The sequence below is a fragment of the Canis aureus genome, chromosome 33 (assembly GCF_053574225.1).
Source record: "Canis aureus isolate CA01 chromosome 33, VMU_Caureus_v.1.0, whole genome shotgun sequence".
Classification (NCBI taxonomy): Eukaryota; Metazoa; Chordata; class Mammalia; order Carnivora; family Canidae; genus Canis; species Canis aureus.
This window is the reverse complement of record NC_135643.1, coordinates 26,586,042-26,605,795: the sequence shown is the minus strand read 5'-3', so window position 1 is coordinate 26,605,795 and position 19,754 is coordinate 26,586,042. Positions and strand designations below refer to the sequence as shown.

At 32.9% G+C, this 19,754-nt stretch overlaps 1 protein-coding gene across 3 annotated transcripts in view; it reads left to right on the top strand.

The window, feature by feature from the left end:
• The window catches only part of PPA2 (inorganic pyrophosphatase 2), an 82,081-nt gene that overhangs the window by 53,173 nt on the left and 9,154 nt on the right, over positions 1-19,754 (top strand). For 2 of the 3 annotated variants that reach the window (XM_077882185.1, XM_077882184.1), the window contains 3 exons: positions 2,562-2,689; positions 5,470-5,555; positions 11,305-11,374. In XM_077882185.1, the coding sequence (XP_077738311.1) occupies positions 2,562-2,689; positions 5,470-5,555; positions 11,305-11,374 (284 nt within the window). The remainder of the gene's footprint in view (positions 1-2,561; positions 2,690-5,469; positions 5,556-11,304; positions 11,375-19,754) is intronic. The other variant, XR_013370772.1, reaches the window with a different exon arrangement.

The following is a 19,754-nucleotide window of genomic DNA, read 5'->3' as shown; positions in this document are numbered from 1 at the left end:
TGACAGTATAACTGTATAGTATAGAAGAAAAAAACAATCCATGGACTTAGAAGACTTGTATTTATATAATACTAATTATGCCATGAATATATTGGATACATTTTGTCAAGTCTTTCACATTTTCTTAGTTGTAGTTTTCTTATATTTAATATGAATGTACTTCTCAGTTCTGTTTTATGAAGAACAAATGAGGACTTTAAACTGTAAATCAGTTTATAGATTGTAGGTATAACTTTTCATATTTTCAGAATAGTTAATTAATTGAAGTGACTATTGGTATTGGGTAAGACTTTTGGCTTGAGGCATTTGCTGTTGAAGTATTTAAGCTGCATATTTTGAATTTTGGTTTTTTTTTTTTTTTTTTTTTGCATGAAAATACAGCTATTTTTTTTCCCCAGGTTGTGATTGAGAATGAAATGTTTATCTTATGTTTGGAGAGTCTCATTGGGCAGTATTCAGTTTTCAGGGTTTCTGTTATTGGTGTCTTTTCCTAACAAGCCCTCATCATAATGTCTGAAAAGAAACCCCCTAAGCCAAGATAGATTTTGGATAACTTAGCTTTTCCTTTCTTTTTTGAAGTCACTTTTTTTTTTTTTTTTACAAAAAAAAAAAATCATAGAAAGACCAGTAGATTGGGTAAGGTACAATGATAAAGTCATAAATCAGAATTAAGTAATAGAAAATTATTATTTCGAACAATGATTAAATTGATTTTCTGATGGTTCACCTTTAGTGAACTAAAAGATTGTTTTTCCCTCTAAGAAAACCATGAGGAACTTAGAAAAGTTGGAGGAACTTAGTTAATGTAAGAGCTATTTTGCAAAAATACAGAATGTGGGAAAATGATTATTAGACAGCTCACTTTAGAAAGAAGCGCTTTTAATACTATAACAAGAAAATAAGAATTTGAAGAGGAAACAGTGTATATTAAGTGAAATACATATTGGGTGTTCTCTTTTGATCTTGACAAAGAACTCTGTGACCTAAGATACAATGTATAATACTAAAAAGATCTTAGTCTTAGAATTCACTATTTTAAACATCTTCCATTACTTAAAAAGTATCTATTGACTATGATTGAGATGTGCCCTGTGTTCAGTTTCAAGCGATTATTTTTTCCCTTAGTTGTACTATTTCTCCTATTTGCCCCAGAATTACTGTAAATAGATGTGTGGCCCATTGATGTATTTTAAAATTTTAAATTTGAGTGCCTTCAGACAACATACTCAATCTTCTGTTTACCATGGTTTCTACCATTTTTGTGCTCTCAGCCTTTCCACACTAATTTCACTTACGTGAAATATCTGTGTTCTGGAGACATACCTAACTCTTACTGAACCTTTACATAACAGGCAAAACGCAAACATGAAAAGCAAAATGATAGTTCTTGTCTAACTCATGCCTACAAAATGCTTACCTTTCTCTATTATGCTTAGGGGATTCCTGCAAGACTTGGGTGGGCAAGTCTGAAATCAGTGATCTTTAAATTATTGCAGTGCATTGTGTCATCTCCTATTTTTACAAGTTTCTAATTTTTCAAGTGCTGTCAAGTCTGTTATAATATATTGCGCATAAAGGACTACTAAATTTCCAAGTAAATCAGTCTGACAGAGAGTAAAGACTGCTAGTTTTATTCTAGGTATTCTGCATGTTTTTTGAGTTGATATTTATTGGAAGGGATACATTTCTTGGAGACTTCTTTTGGGGAAGGGTCTATTACTATACTAATATTTCCAATTATATTTAAAAGAATGTTCTCAAATGTGATGGTTGAGCTGCTTTTGTTATAATAGAACTTAAAATTAAATCCTGGAAATCATTACAGAATTTGAAATGAAAAACTGAACCATCCAGATACCACTGTTTAAAACTGCCGTGTTTGCATTCTCTTTCGTACTCTGCTTTATTTTTCTTCATCAGACTTTTCACTACCTAACATTGTATATTTGTTTCTCTGTTTGTCTCTTCCTACTATATAAAACCATGAGATTAGGGGCTTATTTCTCTTTACTCTTTTACTTACCTGCTTAAAACAATGTCTGACACATAATGAGAAACTTACTAAGTATTTGGTGTGTAAGTATGTAAAATCCTTCTCATCTGACTTTAGTATGTTCTCCTTTGGGGACTGTCCTATCCATTTTATCTTCAGTGGTCCTTTAGCTTAATATTTCTGAAACACGTCCTGATGTAACTTACCTTACTCTTAAGCCTTCCGTTGCTCACAGAATGTCATCAGTCCTTAAGTATCTCTCACTTAATCTTACTACATTGCTGCTATTTGTTGTCTCTTTAATTAGACCTCTGAACTTCTTGAAAAACTATGTTGTCTTCATCTCCTTATCTACCTAACATAGTATCTGAAGGTGCTTAAGAAATGTTTGTAGCATGAAGAAGTAATATATTTACATAGGAAAAAAGTCTCAAGTCCAGAGGTGATACATGTTGATTATTATGCTGCAAGTTAGCCATAAAGGTGGACTCCCTCAGTCCAGTGTTCTACCATTAATAAGAATGAATTTCAGTTTTTAACAGAAAGTATCTTGTTCCTTCACTTGCAGATATTGATGATGTTAAGAAGTACAAACCAGGTTACTTGGAAGCTACGCTTAATTGGTTTAGATTTTATAAGGTGCCAGAAGGAAAACCAGAAAACCAGTTTGCTTTTAATGGAGAATTCAAAAACAAGGTAAAGATAATGATCTTTATTATAAAACGTGCCTTGTGATGATTCTTTGATACTTTAGGTTTGCGAGGCTTTCTTAGGTGAATATTTGTATATAACATAACAAAAGTGCTTTATAGTGACTCTAAAGACATTATTTTACCTTGTGGTGCTTGTATGATACTTGAAGTTTGTGAGAGTTTCTTATGTGAGTATTTGTATATAACATGGTAACAAAAGTGCTTTATACTGACTAATATGTAAGGGCATTATTTTATCATATTTATTTAAAAGGATTTTTTTTCAGGAGATGTAAGTGAATCAGGAACACTTGATACATATGTGTATTCATCTCTTTATTGATATCTCCTTCATCTCAGAAAATGAAGGATTTCTATTATCAGTCTAACTGCAAATTGTGTATGAAGAAGAACCTTCCATTTACTATTCTGGACAGGAGAAAGTTACTTACCATAATGTAAATCCAAAGAGGGCTTCCCCCTTAAGTGTACATTCTACCATTTCTGACTTAAGCTGTTTAACAATTAGGAAAGCACTTGAATTATGTTACTGTCATAGGATTTTTCTATTAGAATACTACAAAATTACCATGAAGTGTTCTAATGTGACACAAATGGAGAAAATGGGCCAAAGACGTCAAGTCTAAGGCATAGAATATTTTTTTAAAAAGATTTTATTTATTTATTCATGATAGAGACACAGAGAGAGAGGGGGGCAGAGACACAGGCAGAGGGAGAAGCAGGCTCCATGCAGGGAGCCCGACATGGGACTTGATCCCGGGTCTCCAGGATTATGCCCTGGGCCAAAGGCAGGTGCTAAACCACTGAGCCACCCAGGGATCCCTGACATAGAATATTTTTTAAAAAATTATCACCACTATATAAATTACGTTATGTATACCCCAACATTTAAGTGGGTACTCGTAAGTAACATATGTTTTGTAAATAAAATGAGTCATGTTAATGGAAACTTACAAGTTATAATAAATATTTTGCTATATAAGAATTTATTGCTTGACTTAGTATTTTTGAAAAGGCACATTAAAAGAAGCCTTAAGATTTTGAGGGGTTTGTCTAAGATTTATTCAATGTGGTTATAAAACTCTTATTTTCAATTGGATACTCTTACTTAAAAGTAAAATATTGAAAATTTATAAGATAAATTGTATTTTTATCTTTTTTTTCCTGTAAAAAATGTTGTATTTTATATTTGAGCTCTTTCTGCCTCAGGATATGATTGCTAAATCATGAATTTATAGAGTCAGGTGGTTTAGGAGTTGCTGGATTTTGTTTTTTTTTTTTTTGCTTGGTTTTGATAAATATTAATTCTTTCTGAATGAAGACTAGATCATTTATACAACCTAATTTTTAGAGCATAATCATCTTATGCATTGCTTTTTACCACTTCTGTTTAAAATACAGTGCCTATCTCAGGAAAATTAAGTTGTATCTTTTCACCATGTTTGAAAAGATGATTCCCGTGCTATCTAGATTTTTCCTCCTGACCTCTTTAAGCAAGTACTGGGAAAGTGATTCTAAATAATCATAATTATCTGAATGATTTGGTTAAAAATATTTTCTTATATTATCTGGACAATATTGTCTTTTTTATCCCACATCTTGGCTGGGACTCCCCAACATGACCTCACTGAGCCATACTTGTTCATCTCAAGCAACTAGAGAGCTGAGAGAGCTTTTTTTTCAGCAGTAAATTTCTCATTATTATTACATCTTGGTTCCTTTGGAACCAAGGATTTTCTTCACTTCTTAGCATGTGTTGTCAAGGAGAAAGGAGGTAGTATGAATTAGTTAATATATAAGGACTCTTATTAAGGAAAATTAGAAAATTAGCAATCTTTGGAGGAAAAAAACAAAAGAATATACTGCTTTAATAAGTGTTCCTTTAGACAGACTTAAGAGGTATATATTGTTGATTTTGCATTTGGGGACATTATATGAATTTATACCAAGAAAATATTTGAGAATGATAAATGCCTTTAGACAGTGGATACTCTAAAATTATTATGCAGCTAGATTGCAGTTTTGATGATGATGAAATTAATAGGTTTATGCTTACTTACAGGCAAGGGACTAGCCTAAGCACTTTGCATACAGCTTATCCTTTCAACAACTGGATAATTTATTTATTTATTTTAAAGATTTTGTTTATTCATGAGAGACACAGTGAGAGAGGCAGAGACATAGGCAGAGGGAGAAGCAGGCTCCTTGAGGGGAGCCCCATATAGGACTCAATCCCAGGACTCTGGAACCATACCCTGAGCTGAAGGCAGACGCTTCACCAACCAGACATCCCTCAACTGCTGGATAACTTAAATCAGGTGTTGGCAACTTTTTCTGTAAAGTACTAGATAGTAAATATTTTAGACTTTGTAGGCCATATGGTCTCTGTCACAACTACTCACCTCTGCCATTATAGTGCTAAAGCAGTCATAGGCTGTGCACAAATGATTGGGCATGATTGTGTTCAGTGAACTTTATTTACAAAAATTGGTGGTGAGTTAGATTTGGCCTACAGGCCCTAGTTTGACAATCCCAACTATAAATTATCTTCATTACCTTCCATTTGTAGATAAAGAAGTTAAGACTTAGGGAGATTAAGTAATTTGCTCAAAAATCACAGCTGGTAAATAAGGGTGCCAGAATTTATACTCAGGTTTGCCTGACTCCAGAGCTCATGTTCTTAAAAATAAGGTGTCATAGTGAGAATAGTTCCATGTTAGTATAATGATGTGATCTTTATGTCCGTTTTTGGTTTGGAACTAGGCTTTTGCTCTTGATGTTATTAAATCTACTCATGAATGCTGGAAAGCATTGCTTATGAAGAAGTGTGATGGAGGAGCTATAAAGTGGTAAGAATTTGTCTTTTCTATGTGATGTTACTTTGTTATTAATGCCACTAGACAGCCGTATTACACTAGTCAGATCTGATTTTTTAAAAAGAGAATTGCAGTTTTTTTCCCGTTAAAAAAAAAAAACTTACAGAGTGCCAATATGGAAAGTAATACCAAGTGCTGCACACTATGAAACTAGGAATTGGCATAGTCCCATTTCCCAAGGGATTTATAGTTTAGTAGGGGATACTGTTGAGTAAAAAGACATTTTAATTATAATACACTGTGATATGTGCAAAGATGGAGTAGAAAAATTAGCATTTTTTAATATGCTATATGTAAACATAGTTATTTTAATTATGTGTAACTACCACTTCATTTCTTAACAAAATAGTAATAAACCTTTTTTTCCAACGTGATATGGATCACTAGTTGATTAATGAATGGGAGTCAAATGATAGTAACATATACACAAACATTTTATTCTCTTTTAAAACCATTAAGTATATATTTATCTACCCTTTGGATAAGGCCTTATCTATATAGGTTCCAAATAAATTGTATATATTCTAACATAATATAGAATAGAAAACCAAGATAAGATCATCTAATCCTTAAACTCTTATAGTTAAACCCTTACAGATTTTTAGGTTCTTTTTTCTAAACTTTCTTTACAGTTTTCTTAAGCCACACCTACTTTGACACCAAGTTATTATAGTCACCTTTATCGAGGTTTTTTTTTTTTTTTTTTTTTTTAGCCTTAGTAGTTTTACAGCCTACTTAGTGTTCATAGAATCTGTTCTCTTTCCACACTCCCTTCTTTGATGAGCATACTTACTGCTTAAATTATGAAATAGTAACAAGGGCAACTCACTTAAACAGGTTTAAAAACAAAAACGATGAACTCCTGGTAAGCCTAACTATAGGAAGCAAATACTCTTAGTCATTCTGTAGAGTACTACCCAACTTCATTGTCGTCTTCTCTGAATCGGGAGAAATTGGGAAGCTATTCACTCTTCAACAAATACTGATTCGAGAGTCTGTTGCCAGACACTGTACTGATACTAGGATTATTGCTGTGACTACAATAAATAGAGTCTCTGCCCTTTTGGAACATGAAGTCTGGGAATCAAGAGAGACATTAAAGAAATCATTAGAATAGGGATGCCAGGGTAGCTCAGTTAAGTGTTCAGCTCTTGATTTCAACTCAGCTCATGATTTCAGGGTTGTGAGACTGAGCCCTGCTTGGGGTTCTACACTGAGCATAGTGTCTGCTTGAGATTCTCTGTCTTCCTCTCCTTTTGCCTCTCCCTGCCTCTACTCACACACTTGCTCTGTCTTTCCAATAAATAAATAAATGAATGAATGAATGAATGAATGAATGAATAAATAAATAAATAAATAAATAAATAATAGAATAACCAGGTAAATAGTCTCAAGAAATAATATATCCATGTCACCGAGATGTTCATCTTGTCTACACATAAATGTTTAGTCATTATACCTTCAGATTCTGTTCCCTTGTACGCTCAGTAACACTGTCAACTCATTGATCTTCTTTCTTCTTACTGCTTATGTAGACCACTGTTTCTTTCAGCATAGTCTTAAAGTTTAGCTGATTGTTTCTAATTTAAGTAATACAATTTATTAACAACAAAACTTGAGTGTAACCGAATACCTTCTAATTCTGACTATCCTAGAAATTAGTAGACCTAGCTATTCTTTATGATATTCTAAGATATTCTAAGTCAAATATTCATGTGGTCCGGGGATTGACTCCCACATCAGGTTCCCTGCCGGGAGCCTGCTTCTCCCCCTGCCAATGTCTCTGCCTCACACTCTGTATCTCTCATGAATAAATAAAATCTTAAAAAAAAAAAAAAAAAGAAATCAGAAATGTACTGTTCCTTTTGCCAGTTTCACTAACCATTTATTATTCTGACCCATTTATTTTCCAAGTTTTTCACATTTTCATTGATTCTCAGAAGCCCCTGTAGAATATTTGAGGTTTTTAGCTCAACTTTTAATTCAGTATTACTTCAGTTTTACTTTAATTCAGTTACCTGTCATTTATTTACTCAGAAGTTGTTTTATGTCGCAGTTTCTTTCTTGTTTAATATACTCTAGTACTGTCAGAACTATCTTCGAAAAATACAAATGTGATTATCATTTTTTTGGTTTAAAAACTCCTTGTAGCTCCCTTTGATCATAGGATATAATCCAGGTCTTTTGTATATTAAACAGCATGTCCAGACCTACTTTTCCAGCCTCCTGTTCTGTCCTCTCTTCTCTCATTGTCTTTCTCTTCATGAATGCCTGTTCATTCTTCAAGAAGCAGTTGTGGGGGTTTTTTGGGTTTTTTTTTTAAGATTTTATTTATTTATTGAGAGAGTGATTGAGAGAGAGAGAGAGAGAGAGAGAGAGAACATGAGTGGAGGGAGGAAAGGGCAGAAGGAGAAGCAGACTACCCACTGAACAGGGAGCCCAATCCCAGGATTCCTGGGATTATGACCTGAGCTGAAGGCAGACGCTTAACCAATTTAGCCACCCAGTTGCCTGAAGAAGCAATTTAATGCTACCTCTGCCAAGAATTTTTATTTCTTTTGGGCTGGATTACCTCTACTCTCATATCACTGCTGTGTAGAACCTGGGAGTGTTTTATTTATTTATTTTTTGCTCTTGCTCTAAATTGAGTTTGTATCTGAGCACTTAGTGAAAGAACTTGACACATAGTTGGTAGTTTATACATGCTTACTGCATGACCAGATATATTACATATATAAAAATGTGTTCTTCCAGATTATTTAGGCCTTTAAATTGTTTCTTTTTTACCTTTGTAGAGGAAGGTGGACTTGATCTATGTATGGATAGCTCCAATTCTTTGAGCTTTCTATAGATTTACTTCCATGTCCGTATTTTTTCTATAAACTCTGGAGGTTGTGATGCAAAATCATTGTCATTCCTATCTCTTTAAATTTTTCTTTCCTTTTTTTCTTGACTACTTTGCTTTAGAATGAAAAGCTTTGACAAATCTGTATCCTGAACACTGTCTTTGAAGACCTTCATGAGTGTGTGCCTTTGTCTGATTTGAAATTGTTTTGAAGAAAATAATTTTCTCTTTACTAAAAAATTCCAATTACTAGCTTTGTAAATTTCATCTTGTATGTGTTTATTATTTATTTGCAGGCAGTTTTCTATTTCTGTATCTTTTTATTTAGTCACTTATTTTGCACTATTATATGTCTGTTAATATACCTTTTTATTATTATTTTTAAATGCAGTTTGGTTTGTCATCCACAGATTTTTGATATTGCTGATCATCTAATGTCATGTCTGCTTATTTGGGTCAGCAAGATTGTGAATAGGGTATATAATGTTTATAAATTAAGAACAAAATATTTAGTATCTTATTATAAAATGGAAAGCAGAACATTCTCCTTTGTCCTGTTCTTAAATCTCATTTATAATAGACACCTTCACCTTAGTCATCCTTCCTTTAAATGATTACACTGCTTTTCATCTTACAGGCCATAATCATAGTTTAAGACTAAAAAGGACTCAAATATTATAACCTCCATAGGGGCTCCCTGGTTCATTATTGTATTCCCATCATCAACAAATGTCCCTAACATTTAGTATAAGAATTGTTTGAATCATTAAATATGAATCAACTATTTTTACATAAGGGCCAATTTAGAGAAAATAAAAATGTTTCTTGATAACATGCCTTCAAACATTCAAAGTACCTTAAATCCTAAGAGGAATATATTACAACCCAGATTGTGTACTTTATTAACTAAAAGGATGTCGATGAGGAAGTTGGCACTATTTTAAGCTAACAAAATGCTAGTATAAGAGCCTATTAGAGAAATAGTATATAAGAGGCTTTGTAATCTCTCATCTTTATATTGGTGTGTCTTGCAAGATTCTCTTAAGTCTATTTGTGTGTACCTTCCACTTCATTCTTGAAACAGCCATACTGATAATTTGTGCAAAGTGAGAATGGCAGAGCCTCTTGGCTTTCCTTGGTTCCATTGGTTACTTGTCAAGATATTTTACTGGAGATATTTAGAAGTTATTCAGAATTTTTAAAACTTAGTGTTGGCTTTAATATTGACTCTTTGTTGTAGGAGCAGAGGGTTACTTTAGAAATAGGTTATCAGATTTAACATAAAATACTGGATACCCAGTAAAATCTAAATTTCAGAGCAATACATCTTATTAACATAAGTGTCTCATGCAATATTTGAGATATACTTAACTAAAAAATATTTTGATCTTATTTGAAATTCAAATTTAATGTATTTTATCTGGCAGCACTATTCTAGAGAAGACTCTCCTATTCTCTTACCATAATTTTCCCAGAATTTCCAAGGTATGTTTTACTTTGGTTTAGTTATAACATTAAAAACATAGTGGAAAAAAAAAAAAAGATAGTGCATAGTATAGTTAGCATATACCATGCTTTCTTCAGAGGACTAGCACTTAAGACTTCACAGTGTTTAATTTTCTGCCTTGTTCTTTTAAAATCTAGTTTTCATATTCTTTAGGGAAACATCTGACTTTTAAGGCCTTACCTTTTTGAGTTTTTAGCTTGCATAGATATGAGCTGTTGAAAGAGAACACAAAATAGTCTTAAAGATAATGCCAACTTGCATCAAATTTTATTCATGCCAAGAATGAAAATAAATCCCACATTTTGAGTCTGGGATAGAAAGCAGAACAGCCACTTAACTGTAATTGCTATATATCCAATGTCTGATTACAGACAGATGTAATTACAAAGATAAATAACTAGATAAATCTTATTATCAGTATATCCCAAAATATTTCACAAAAGCCATTATGAAAATGCATTTGATAATATATATCTCTTAGGTCCACTTGGAGGGCGTGTGTGTGTGTGTATGTGTATGTGTGTATGTGTTTGTTTCATCTTCTCTAACGATTTGCTAATTACTTTTTCTTTGGTTTTGCCTCCCTTCTCTACTGCCTCTTTCTGTATCCATTTTAATGTAATTTCTTTGATGAAATTTTAAAAAATCATTCTTAATATATTTGAGAGGAATGATGCCTCTGCTTCATCCAGGAAGTAGGAAATACACAATGGGCAACATACTTGTGGAGATAGCTTGCCATTCTCCATTGTGTGGGAAGGCTTTGACCATGGAAGGGGCTCCTGTCTTAACGCCTCCCTGACCTTCCCTCCCCTTAAGAAAACTGAGTTTTAATGTTCATATGCTTTCCTCTCAAATATTAGGAAGGTCAGATAAGGTAAAAACCTCTGCCCGTATGTAATTAACATTCTAGTTGAGGAAATGGATAATAAATACACAGGTAAAATGTATACAGTTGACCTTGAACAATGCAGGGGGTTAAGAGTGCTGACTCTTAGCTTAGCCTTCCATACTTGAGAAAGAGATTTTGTAGCATCTTTCACTGTCCAATTACTGTGTATCACCTCACTTAGACGAAAATTCTTCCTTATAGTCATTGTTCCAGGGGTCAAATTTAGTTTTGCTTTTCCTTACTAAAGGTGAAGTGTAGTTGTGGTGTATAGTCTTTTATATATTGGGAGATTATATAGATTTGCATATTATTATTTAAATTTTTAAAAAATTCTAGAATGTGCATTGCTGTGGAGCACTATATTAACTGGAATTCTACGTTCAATGTTGTAATATTTGGAGTTGGGTTTTGTTTTGTTTTGTTTTTTGTAATTGTTTCTTTTTTATCCCAATTAATAATATTGTCCTTTCCTTTCCAGCACAAATGTGCATATATGTGACAGCCCTTTCCATTGCACTCAAGAGGAAGCAAGATCAATAGTTGAACTGGTAAGGGGCAAATATTTAAAGCATCCCTTAATCTTACAAACGTCATGGGGAACTCTGGCAGAAATTCTGAAAAATCTAGCAATGAAATAATATCAAGTCTTTTGGGAAGCATAGTTTTAAAAAAAGATTAGAATCTATTTTTTTTTTAAATCAGGGGATTTAAATAAAAAACTTGAGAATCTTTTAGTTGAATTTTTAAATTCTCTTTTCTAAAGTACATTAGCCACATTGGGGCACCTGGATGGCTTAGTTGATGATTAAGTGTCAGCTCTTGACTTTGGCTCAGGTCATGATCTCTTAGTTGTGGCTCTGTGCTCAGCAGGCAATCTGCTTGAGATCTCTCTCTCTCTCTCTCTCTCCCTCCTTTTCTCCCTCCCTCCCTCTGCCTCTCTCCTTCTCTCAAATAAAAATTTTTAAAAAGGTAGATTAACCACTTAAATAATTCAATATGAAGCTCCTTTTCTTAATATCACTAATTTATTGTTTATATGCATTTTCTCTCCTTTACTGTCCTGTTGCCATGAGTGATCCAATACCACTGTCTAAATTGTGATTGGCTGCTGGTACAGGTGCATTTTGGCTCAAGAAAAATGAAAGAAGACTATTTCTCCTTTTTTGTTCATTCAGTTGGGCTGTCTTGCAAGCTTTCCTTCTAGCTAAGATGATATCCTTGGATTTTTACATATCTTAGTGATAAGGCTACCTGGAGGCAACAATCTATTAGGAAATTAATGCTTGATTTAGAGACCACTAAATAAGAAAATTCATATTCAGATAATCAGATACCATTGCTATATAGTGTGTTCAGGAGCCGTCTTAGGCTAGAAATCCCATTTATAAATTAATGTTTTTCTTTTTGATCTTTAATTATGAGATCAAAACTGGTGAATTTAGATCTTTACTTCAGGGACAGTAAAAATGTTTACTCACTATGGCTGTTTTCAGTTTTTTTCCCCACTGATACATCAGCTGTTTAATTAGTATCTCCTATAGTAAAATTCTAGGTACTGAGGATGCAGTATTAAAGAAAAGACAGGAAAAACCTCTGCCCGTATGTAATTAACATTCTCGTTGAGGAAATGGATAATAAATACACAGGTAAAATGTATACAGTTGACCCTGAACAATGCAGGGGGTTAAGAGTGCTGACCCTTCTAAATAGTTGGAAATCTATGTATAACTTTTGAGTCCCCAAAAACTTAACTAATAGCCTACTTTTGACCAGAAGTCTTACTGATAACATAAATAGTTGCTTAATGCGTTTTGTATGTTATATGAATTATATTTTGTTATTATAATAAACTAGAGAAAAGAAAATGTTACTAAGAAAATCATAAGGAGAATACATTTATGGTATTATATTGTAGTTATTTTTTAAAAATCCACATATAAATCGACTTGCACAATTCAAACCCCTATTATGTAATATATCTGAATACAAGAAGTGCTATTATGGAAAATGAGTAGGGCAGAGGGGATAAAATGCCAGGAGTGGGATTAGAGAGGTGGTTACTAAAAAGGAAGTCAGGGGCAGCCTCACTAGGAGAAGACTGACATGAGTCAAGATTTGTAGAAGGTAAGATTATTAGCCAAGTGACCATCTGAAGGAAGAGCATCCCAGGCCACAATCCTAGAGGCCATGAGACAAGAGGATGCCTGACACGTTCAAGAAATAACCCAAGAACCACAGTAATTGGTGGTATAAAGAGAGTCTAGAAGGGGATGGAAGGAGGTGAGATAGAAATGTTCAGATCTAGGGGTGGAAGTAGTGGCAAATTATTATAAAAGACCCTGTAAAACAGTATGTAAAAACTGTCTTAAGAAATTTGTTTCTTATTCTGAATGAGGTATGGAACCACTAGCTAGTTTTAAGCAGAGGATGAATATGAACTGACTTATATTCTGACAAGATCACTCGGGCTGCATTGGTGAAAACAGATAATAGGGAGGTAAGGGAAGATCAGAGAAGCCGTTATAGTAGGGCACAGTATCAGATTATTTTCTCCAAGTTTTTAATTTTGTATACATGTAGATTATATTATAAACTTAGTTCTTATCAATATTTGTTATTACTTCTTTAAGGTGAAAAATAAAAGGAAAACAAAAAATTTTATCTTTGTCGAAGTAGTCTTTCTCTCACTAATCTCAGATTAAGACTATTACGTTTAAGATTTATAAATAATAGATATAATACATTGTCTTAAAATTAGCTACAAGATTAAAGTTTCTATCTTATTTTAATAACTTAAAAATTAACTTAACTTAATTTTGAGTGATTAGTAGAACTGTTGGAGGAAACATACTTATGAATATATATTGACCAAAGCACAATTAAGTGGAATAGCATTGAGATAAAATCATAAATTTTTTTTTCTGTTATGTTAGTAGGAAAATAATCCTCTTGGAAAAAAATTAATTGGAAGATATGGATGTGGTCTAGATAGTTAGATCTGAGGAAGAAGATTAGAATTCAGAACATTAACATCCAGCTTTAATTATATGTATGGTAACTTTGTTGTGCTTCATAATAATGAAGAAAGTGCTAAAATGATTTTTCACTGAGAATCCACAGTAGAAAATCAAAATACAGAGAACTCAGTCCATTTTCACTACCTCTAATGCAGTGTGCCCTATACGAGATTTCAATGTATAAGTCAAAGAATTGCTCTATTAGCAGCATCTAGTGATTCAGGAAGCCAGAATAGATAATAATACTTTCTTGTGAAGATTTTATTAATTTGTAATAATGAAATTCTTTGTAGTCACAGTATTTTGACTTGGCATATCATCTCTTCAGAGCCACACTGAGTTGTTTGAATCAAAATTATCCTGGTATATATTCCAGATCTCTTCTGTTTTGCTATCTACTGAGCATTGCATTGATGTCAAAGTACTGTTAATTTTTGTTTGTCCTTTGGTTTTTCAAACTTAAGACATTGAAGTTATTCATTAAACTTGTTCATATTCTAACCACATCATCCTGGGTATGTGGAATCAATTATAACTCCAAAGTTTATTAGTGGATTTACTGGATTGAGTGAATGCATTCTGATAATTCAGTTTAATCAAAAAGATCTATATTGATAGAATACTCAAGATGAGTTGGTTAGGTGAGATCTTAGAATAAATTCACTGCTTTGGTGAATGGATACTTTTAAAATACAAAAAAAGAAATGGATTAAAATTTTGAGTGATTAGTAGAACTGTTGGAGGAAACATACTTATGAATATATATTGACCAAAGCACAATTAAGTGGAATAGCATTGAGATAAAATCATAAATAGTCACCTGATAGTATGTACAGGTCAAGTAGGAAAAATACTGTCATAACCAAGAAGAGTAAAATAGAAGCCAACAATTTGACAAGTATTACTTGGAAGCATTTGAGAAATAAAATAGCTAAAGAAGTAATTTGTCATGGTCAGGTCTTAAGGATAGTGGATCTGAGGAATATAGAGAGAATGGAAATGATCAAAATAATTATGTGATTTTGTTTATGAATGTAGATGTTTGAATTATTTACAACCAGAAAGGCAAGGCTATGTCAAAAGCAATGCTTGTTGTGCAGATCTCAACACACTAAGGATCCATAGCGGAAACGACCACTGCCCTGTTACTCTGGATGCCCAGGCCACAGCATGAGTCTCTGGCAACAGGAGTAACATTCTGTAATAGTTCAACCACAGGACCACACAATTACATGTTTGGGGATATTTTGTCAACTTTTTTTTTAACGTTTATAGCCAAAAATAGGGGACTTTTCCCCAATTCTTAAGGATGGTATAACTAGAAATTGGAACTTTATTTCCAGGAACAAGATAGGGAAGAGCAAGAGCATTTATAGGGAACAAAGAAAATTGTGTTTGTGTATGTATGTGCACAGATGTGATTTGTCTTTCAGTTCTAATATTAGTTGCTATTAATGACAATTTATTTGGCTACCGAGATTTAAGATGCTACCTTTAGGATCCATTACTGTAGGTAAATTTTTTTTGAAATTATTTTGAGTCATTGAAACAAAGTTTACAAGATTAATCTAATAGACATATAATTAGAAAATGCATAGTTTTTTCTAGTACATGTGGACACTTCCAAAAATTGAGTATTCTATTAGTCCATGAGGAGAGTTGCAAAAAAATGTCAGAGTTGATGTCATGTAGACAACATTCTCTGTGTATAGTATAATAAAGTTACTTATCAATTATGAAAATATTAAAAGAAAAAACCCAAATCCATATGTTTGGAAACTAAAAATACTTCTAAGTAAGTCATGCCTCAAAAAAAACAAATTCTAAGAAATCGTGAAATAACTTAAACTTGAATGACAACTGGGTTGCTATGTATCAAAACTTGTGTAATGTAGCAAAAAGTTTTTGAGAGCAGTAAAATAATATAGCAGAAATGAAAATTGAGAGGCCAAAGACTGGATTCAACAATGATTCTGTTCTTTTTCTTTTAACATAAGAAAGAAAATTACAAAAAGTAGGGCAAATTTATTTTTTTAGGGGGGGAGGGACAGAGGAAGGAGGGAGAGAGAGAATCTTAAGTAGGCTCTACACCCAGCATGGAGCCTGATGCAGCGTTCGATCTCATGACCCTGAGTGCATGACCTAAGCCGAAATCAAGAGTCAGACGCTTAACCAGCTGAGCCACTCACATCCCCCCACAGCAAATGTTTAATGAAAGAAAACAGATAATGGCAAGGATCAGTTAAAAGCTGATTTTTAAAAAAAGAATTATAGACAAAGCTATTATAGGAAGGATGATGAAAGAGAAAGCACAAATAAAAATATCAAGAATTAAAGAAATAATTATGGACATAGGAAATATTTAAAAATAATCAGAAGGGAATACTAGGAGATGTTTTTGGCAATATCTTTCTAAATACAGATAAATTGACCATTTTGTTTAAAATATAAATTACCAATATTGAATCAAGAATAAGTAGAAAAATACAGCATAGGGAATTTAAAAAAAAGAAAAAGAAAACAAATATACGTAACTTATCCCGAAAATGGCCATTTCTCCCTAGTAATTAATGAAATCAGTTGATTTTTAATCAGAATCTTAATGGGGTTTTTAATCGAATTTGACAGGATGATTTAAAAAAAATTTTTTTTAATTTTTATTTATTTATGATAGTCACAGAGAGAGAGAGAGGCAGAGACACAGGCAGAGGGAGAAGCAGGCTCCATGCAACGGGAGCCTGATGTGGGATTCGATCCCGGGTCTCCAGGATCACGCCCTGGGCCAAAGGCAGGCGCCAAACCGCTGCGCCACCCAGGGATCCCGATTTTAAAATTTATGTGGAATAGTACAGGGCTAGGAATAACTTAGAAAGAATTGATAAATTTAAATGAAGTTTTAAAAACAAAGCTGTAAACAGTTACAAGATACCATAAAATGAGTTAAAACATAAACCATTGATTGGAAGAAGATATTTACATATAAATGACAAGATTTAACAATTTATTCAGATCAACAAGAAAAAGATAACCTAGTAGGAAAAAAATGGACAAACAATATAAATGGGACAGTTCACAAAAGAGGATACAGAAATGGCCAGTAAACGTGAAGATTTCCTGTATCTCACCAATGATTACTGAGATTAAATTAAGACACAATATATAATTTCATAGTCACCAGGTTTGCAAACATTTAGAAGTTTGATTTTCCAGGTGTTTTTAAGCAATTGAGGAAAGGACACCTCTCATACTTGTTGATATGTTTGATGGGAGTATAAATTGGTACAACTACTTTGAAGAGCAATTAAGTAATTGTAAGTAAAGTTGAAGGTACTTACAATGCACTACTCAGAAATTAACTCTCCTACATACACATTCTCAGAGACACTAATACGTGTGTTTATGTGAGCAGACATGGGAAAATTGGAAACTGAATAAAAGTCTATGGATAAGAGCTGGGTAAATAAACTATAGTATATTTATATGGTGGAATACTATGCCACAGGCAAAATACATAAATTAGAACTGTGTGGCTCTACATGGATGAAACCTGAAAGTGCAGTGTTGGGCAGAAAAAGCTTTTGCATCAAGACATAGTGTATAGTATGCAAAACACCCAAAGCAGTACCATATATTTTTAATGGATACAAATAGATAACGATATTCACATTTTAGAAACATAAATAAGAACAGTAAATACCAGCATTAGCTTTGTGGTTAGTTGTTACTTCTGAGAAGGGAAATAAATACGATTTTTATTTCTGATGAGTAGTGAGAAAAAGGCTTCAGTTGTAAAGTTTCTGAAATAACATGAACTCTTTTACAAGTGGGGACACCTGGGTGGCTCAACGGTTGAGCATCTCCCTTTGGCCCAGGGTGTGATCCTGGAGTCCCGGGATCGAGTCCCGTATCAGGCTCCCTGCATGGAGCTTGCTTCTCCCTCAGCCTGTATCTCTGTGTCTCTCATGAATAAATAAAGTCTAAAAAAAAAAAAAAGTGTAGGGTGTAAGCATGTGTCATAATTGTCTCTGCATTTTCTGCATGTTTGATGTATTCATAATTTTCAAAATTTGAATGAAGAAGTTCTTTTGAAATGATCAATAAAATTGCTACATCTTTAGCCAGAATGATCAGGAAAGAAAAGATCGAAGACAAATTTCAACATCAGGAATGAGACCAGGGACCTCACTGCTGATTCTACAGTTACTAGGAGAACAATAGGAAAATATTGTGAAAAATTTATACCAGTAAATTTGACAACTTGGGTGAAATGGATAGCTTCCTTGAGATACATAAATTACCAGAGTTCACTGAAAAAGAAATAGGCATAAACAAATTAAAGTGTACTTAAAATCTTTCCATAAACACAATAGTTGGCCTACTTGGCTCCCATACTTTTAGTCAGCATTGTAGGCTCTAGCTAGTGCAATAAAAAGAAGGACACCCAGCTTATAAAGAAAAATGGCATGAATATCTATGTAGAATATTTAATAAAATCTACCAGAAAGCTACTAGAATAAGTGACTTTAACAAGTTTGTTGCAGCATATAAGATCAATATACAAAACACAATATACAAAAATTTTATTTTTATATGTTAGCAATAAACAGTTGGTAACTAAAATATATTATTTATAATGGCATCAAAAATATGAAACATACACTTAGGGATAAATCTGGAAAAAATATGTGAAGAACCTGTAAAGTATAAAGCATTGCCAGCAAAAATCAGAGAACTGAATAGATGGAAAGACATGTTTATAGGTTGGAAGACTACATTATTATGATGTCAATTCTTCTCAAACTGATACATAGATTCAGTATAGTGTCAATCAAATTCTAATATACTTTTTTATAGAAATTAACAAATTCATGTATATAAATACCAGAGACCTAGAATAAACTAAACAACTTTATAAAGAAGAAAGTTGGAATAGTAACTTCCTGATTTCAGGACATTTATAAAACTACAATAATCATGAGCATTTAGTAATGCTGTAAAACTAGACAAATTAATGAAACCAAATCCAAAAATAGACCTGCATATATGTGGACAACTGATTTTTAAAATGATAATCTTTTCAACAAGTAGTACTTGAACAGTTGGTTATTCCATATGGTACCAAAGAAACCTCACTTCAATCCATACCTTGTGCTATATGTGATAATTGTCTAAAATGTGTCCGAGACCAAAATTTAAAACATAAAACTATAAACTTATTTTGATCTTGGGTTAGTTAGGCAAAGTTTTTTGGAAATGGGACTAAAAGCGTAACCTATTTTTAAAAATGATAGATTCAATTTCATCAAAATTCAAATTTTCTGTTCTGAAAAAAAAAACACTCTTAAGAGAATGAAAAGAAGCCACATACTGTGAAAAAATATTTGAAAATCAGATTCTTGATAAAGGGACTTGTTTTAGAATATATAAAGAACTCTCACAATTCATTAATTAAATAAAACATCCCCTCACCCCCAGAGTATATGTGCAAAGAATGTTCACTTTGCCAAAGAAGACATACTGAAAACACATGAGATGATGCTTAACTTGACTAGTCATTAAGGAAATATGAATTAAAAAAACACAATAACATGCTTATGCACACTTTTTAGCTAAAAATTTAAAAGATTGGCCATTCCAGTTGTTGGCAAGCATGTGGAGGAACTGGACATCCACGGCCTGCTGGTTGTAATGAAAAATGATCCAACCACTGTAGTAAACCATTTGGAATTTTCTTGAGAAGTTAAAACATATACCTACCAAATGATCGAGCCATTCTACTTTTAGGTATTTACCCAAGAGAAATGAGAATATATGTACATACAAAGACTTATGCACAAATGTTTATATCAGCTTTCTTTATAATAGACAAAAAGTGAAAACAACCCAAAAGTCCATCAACAGATGAATGGAT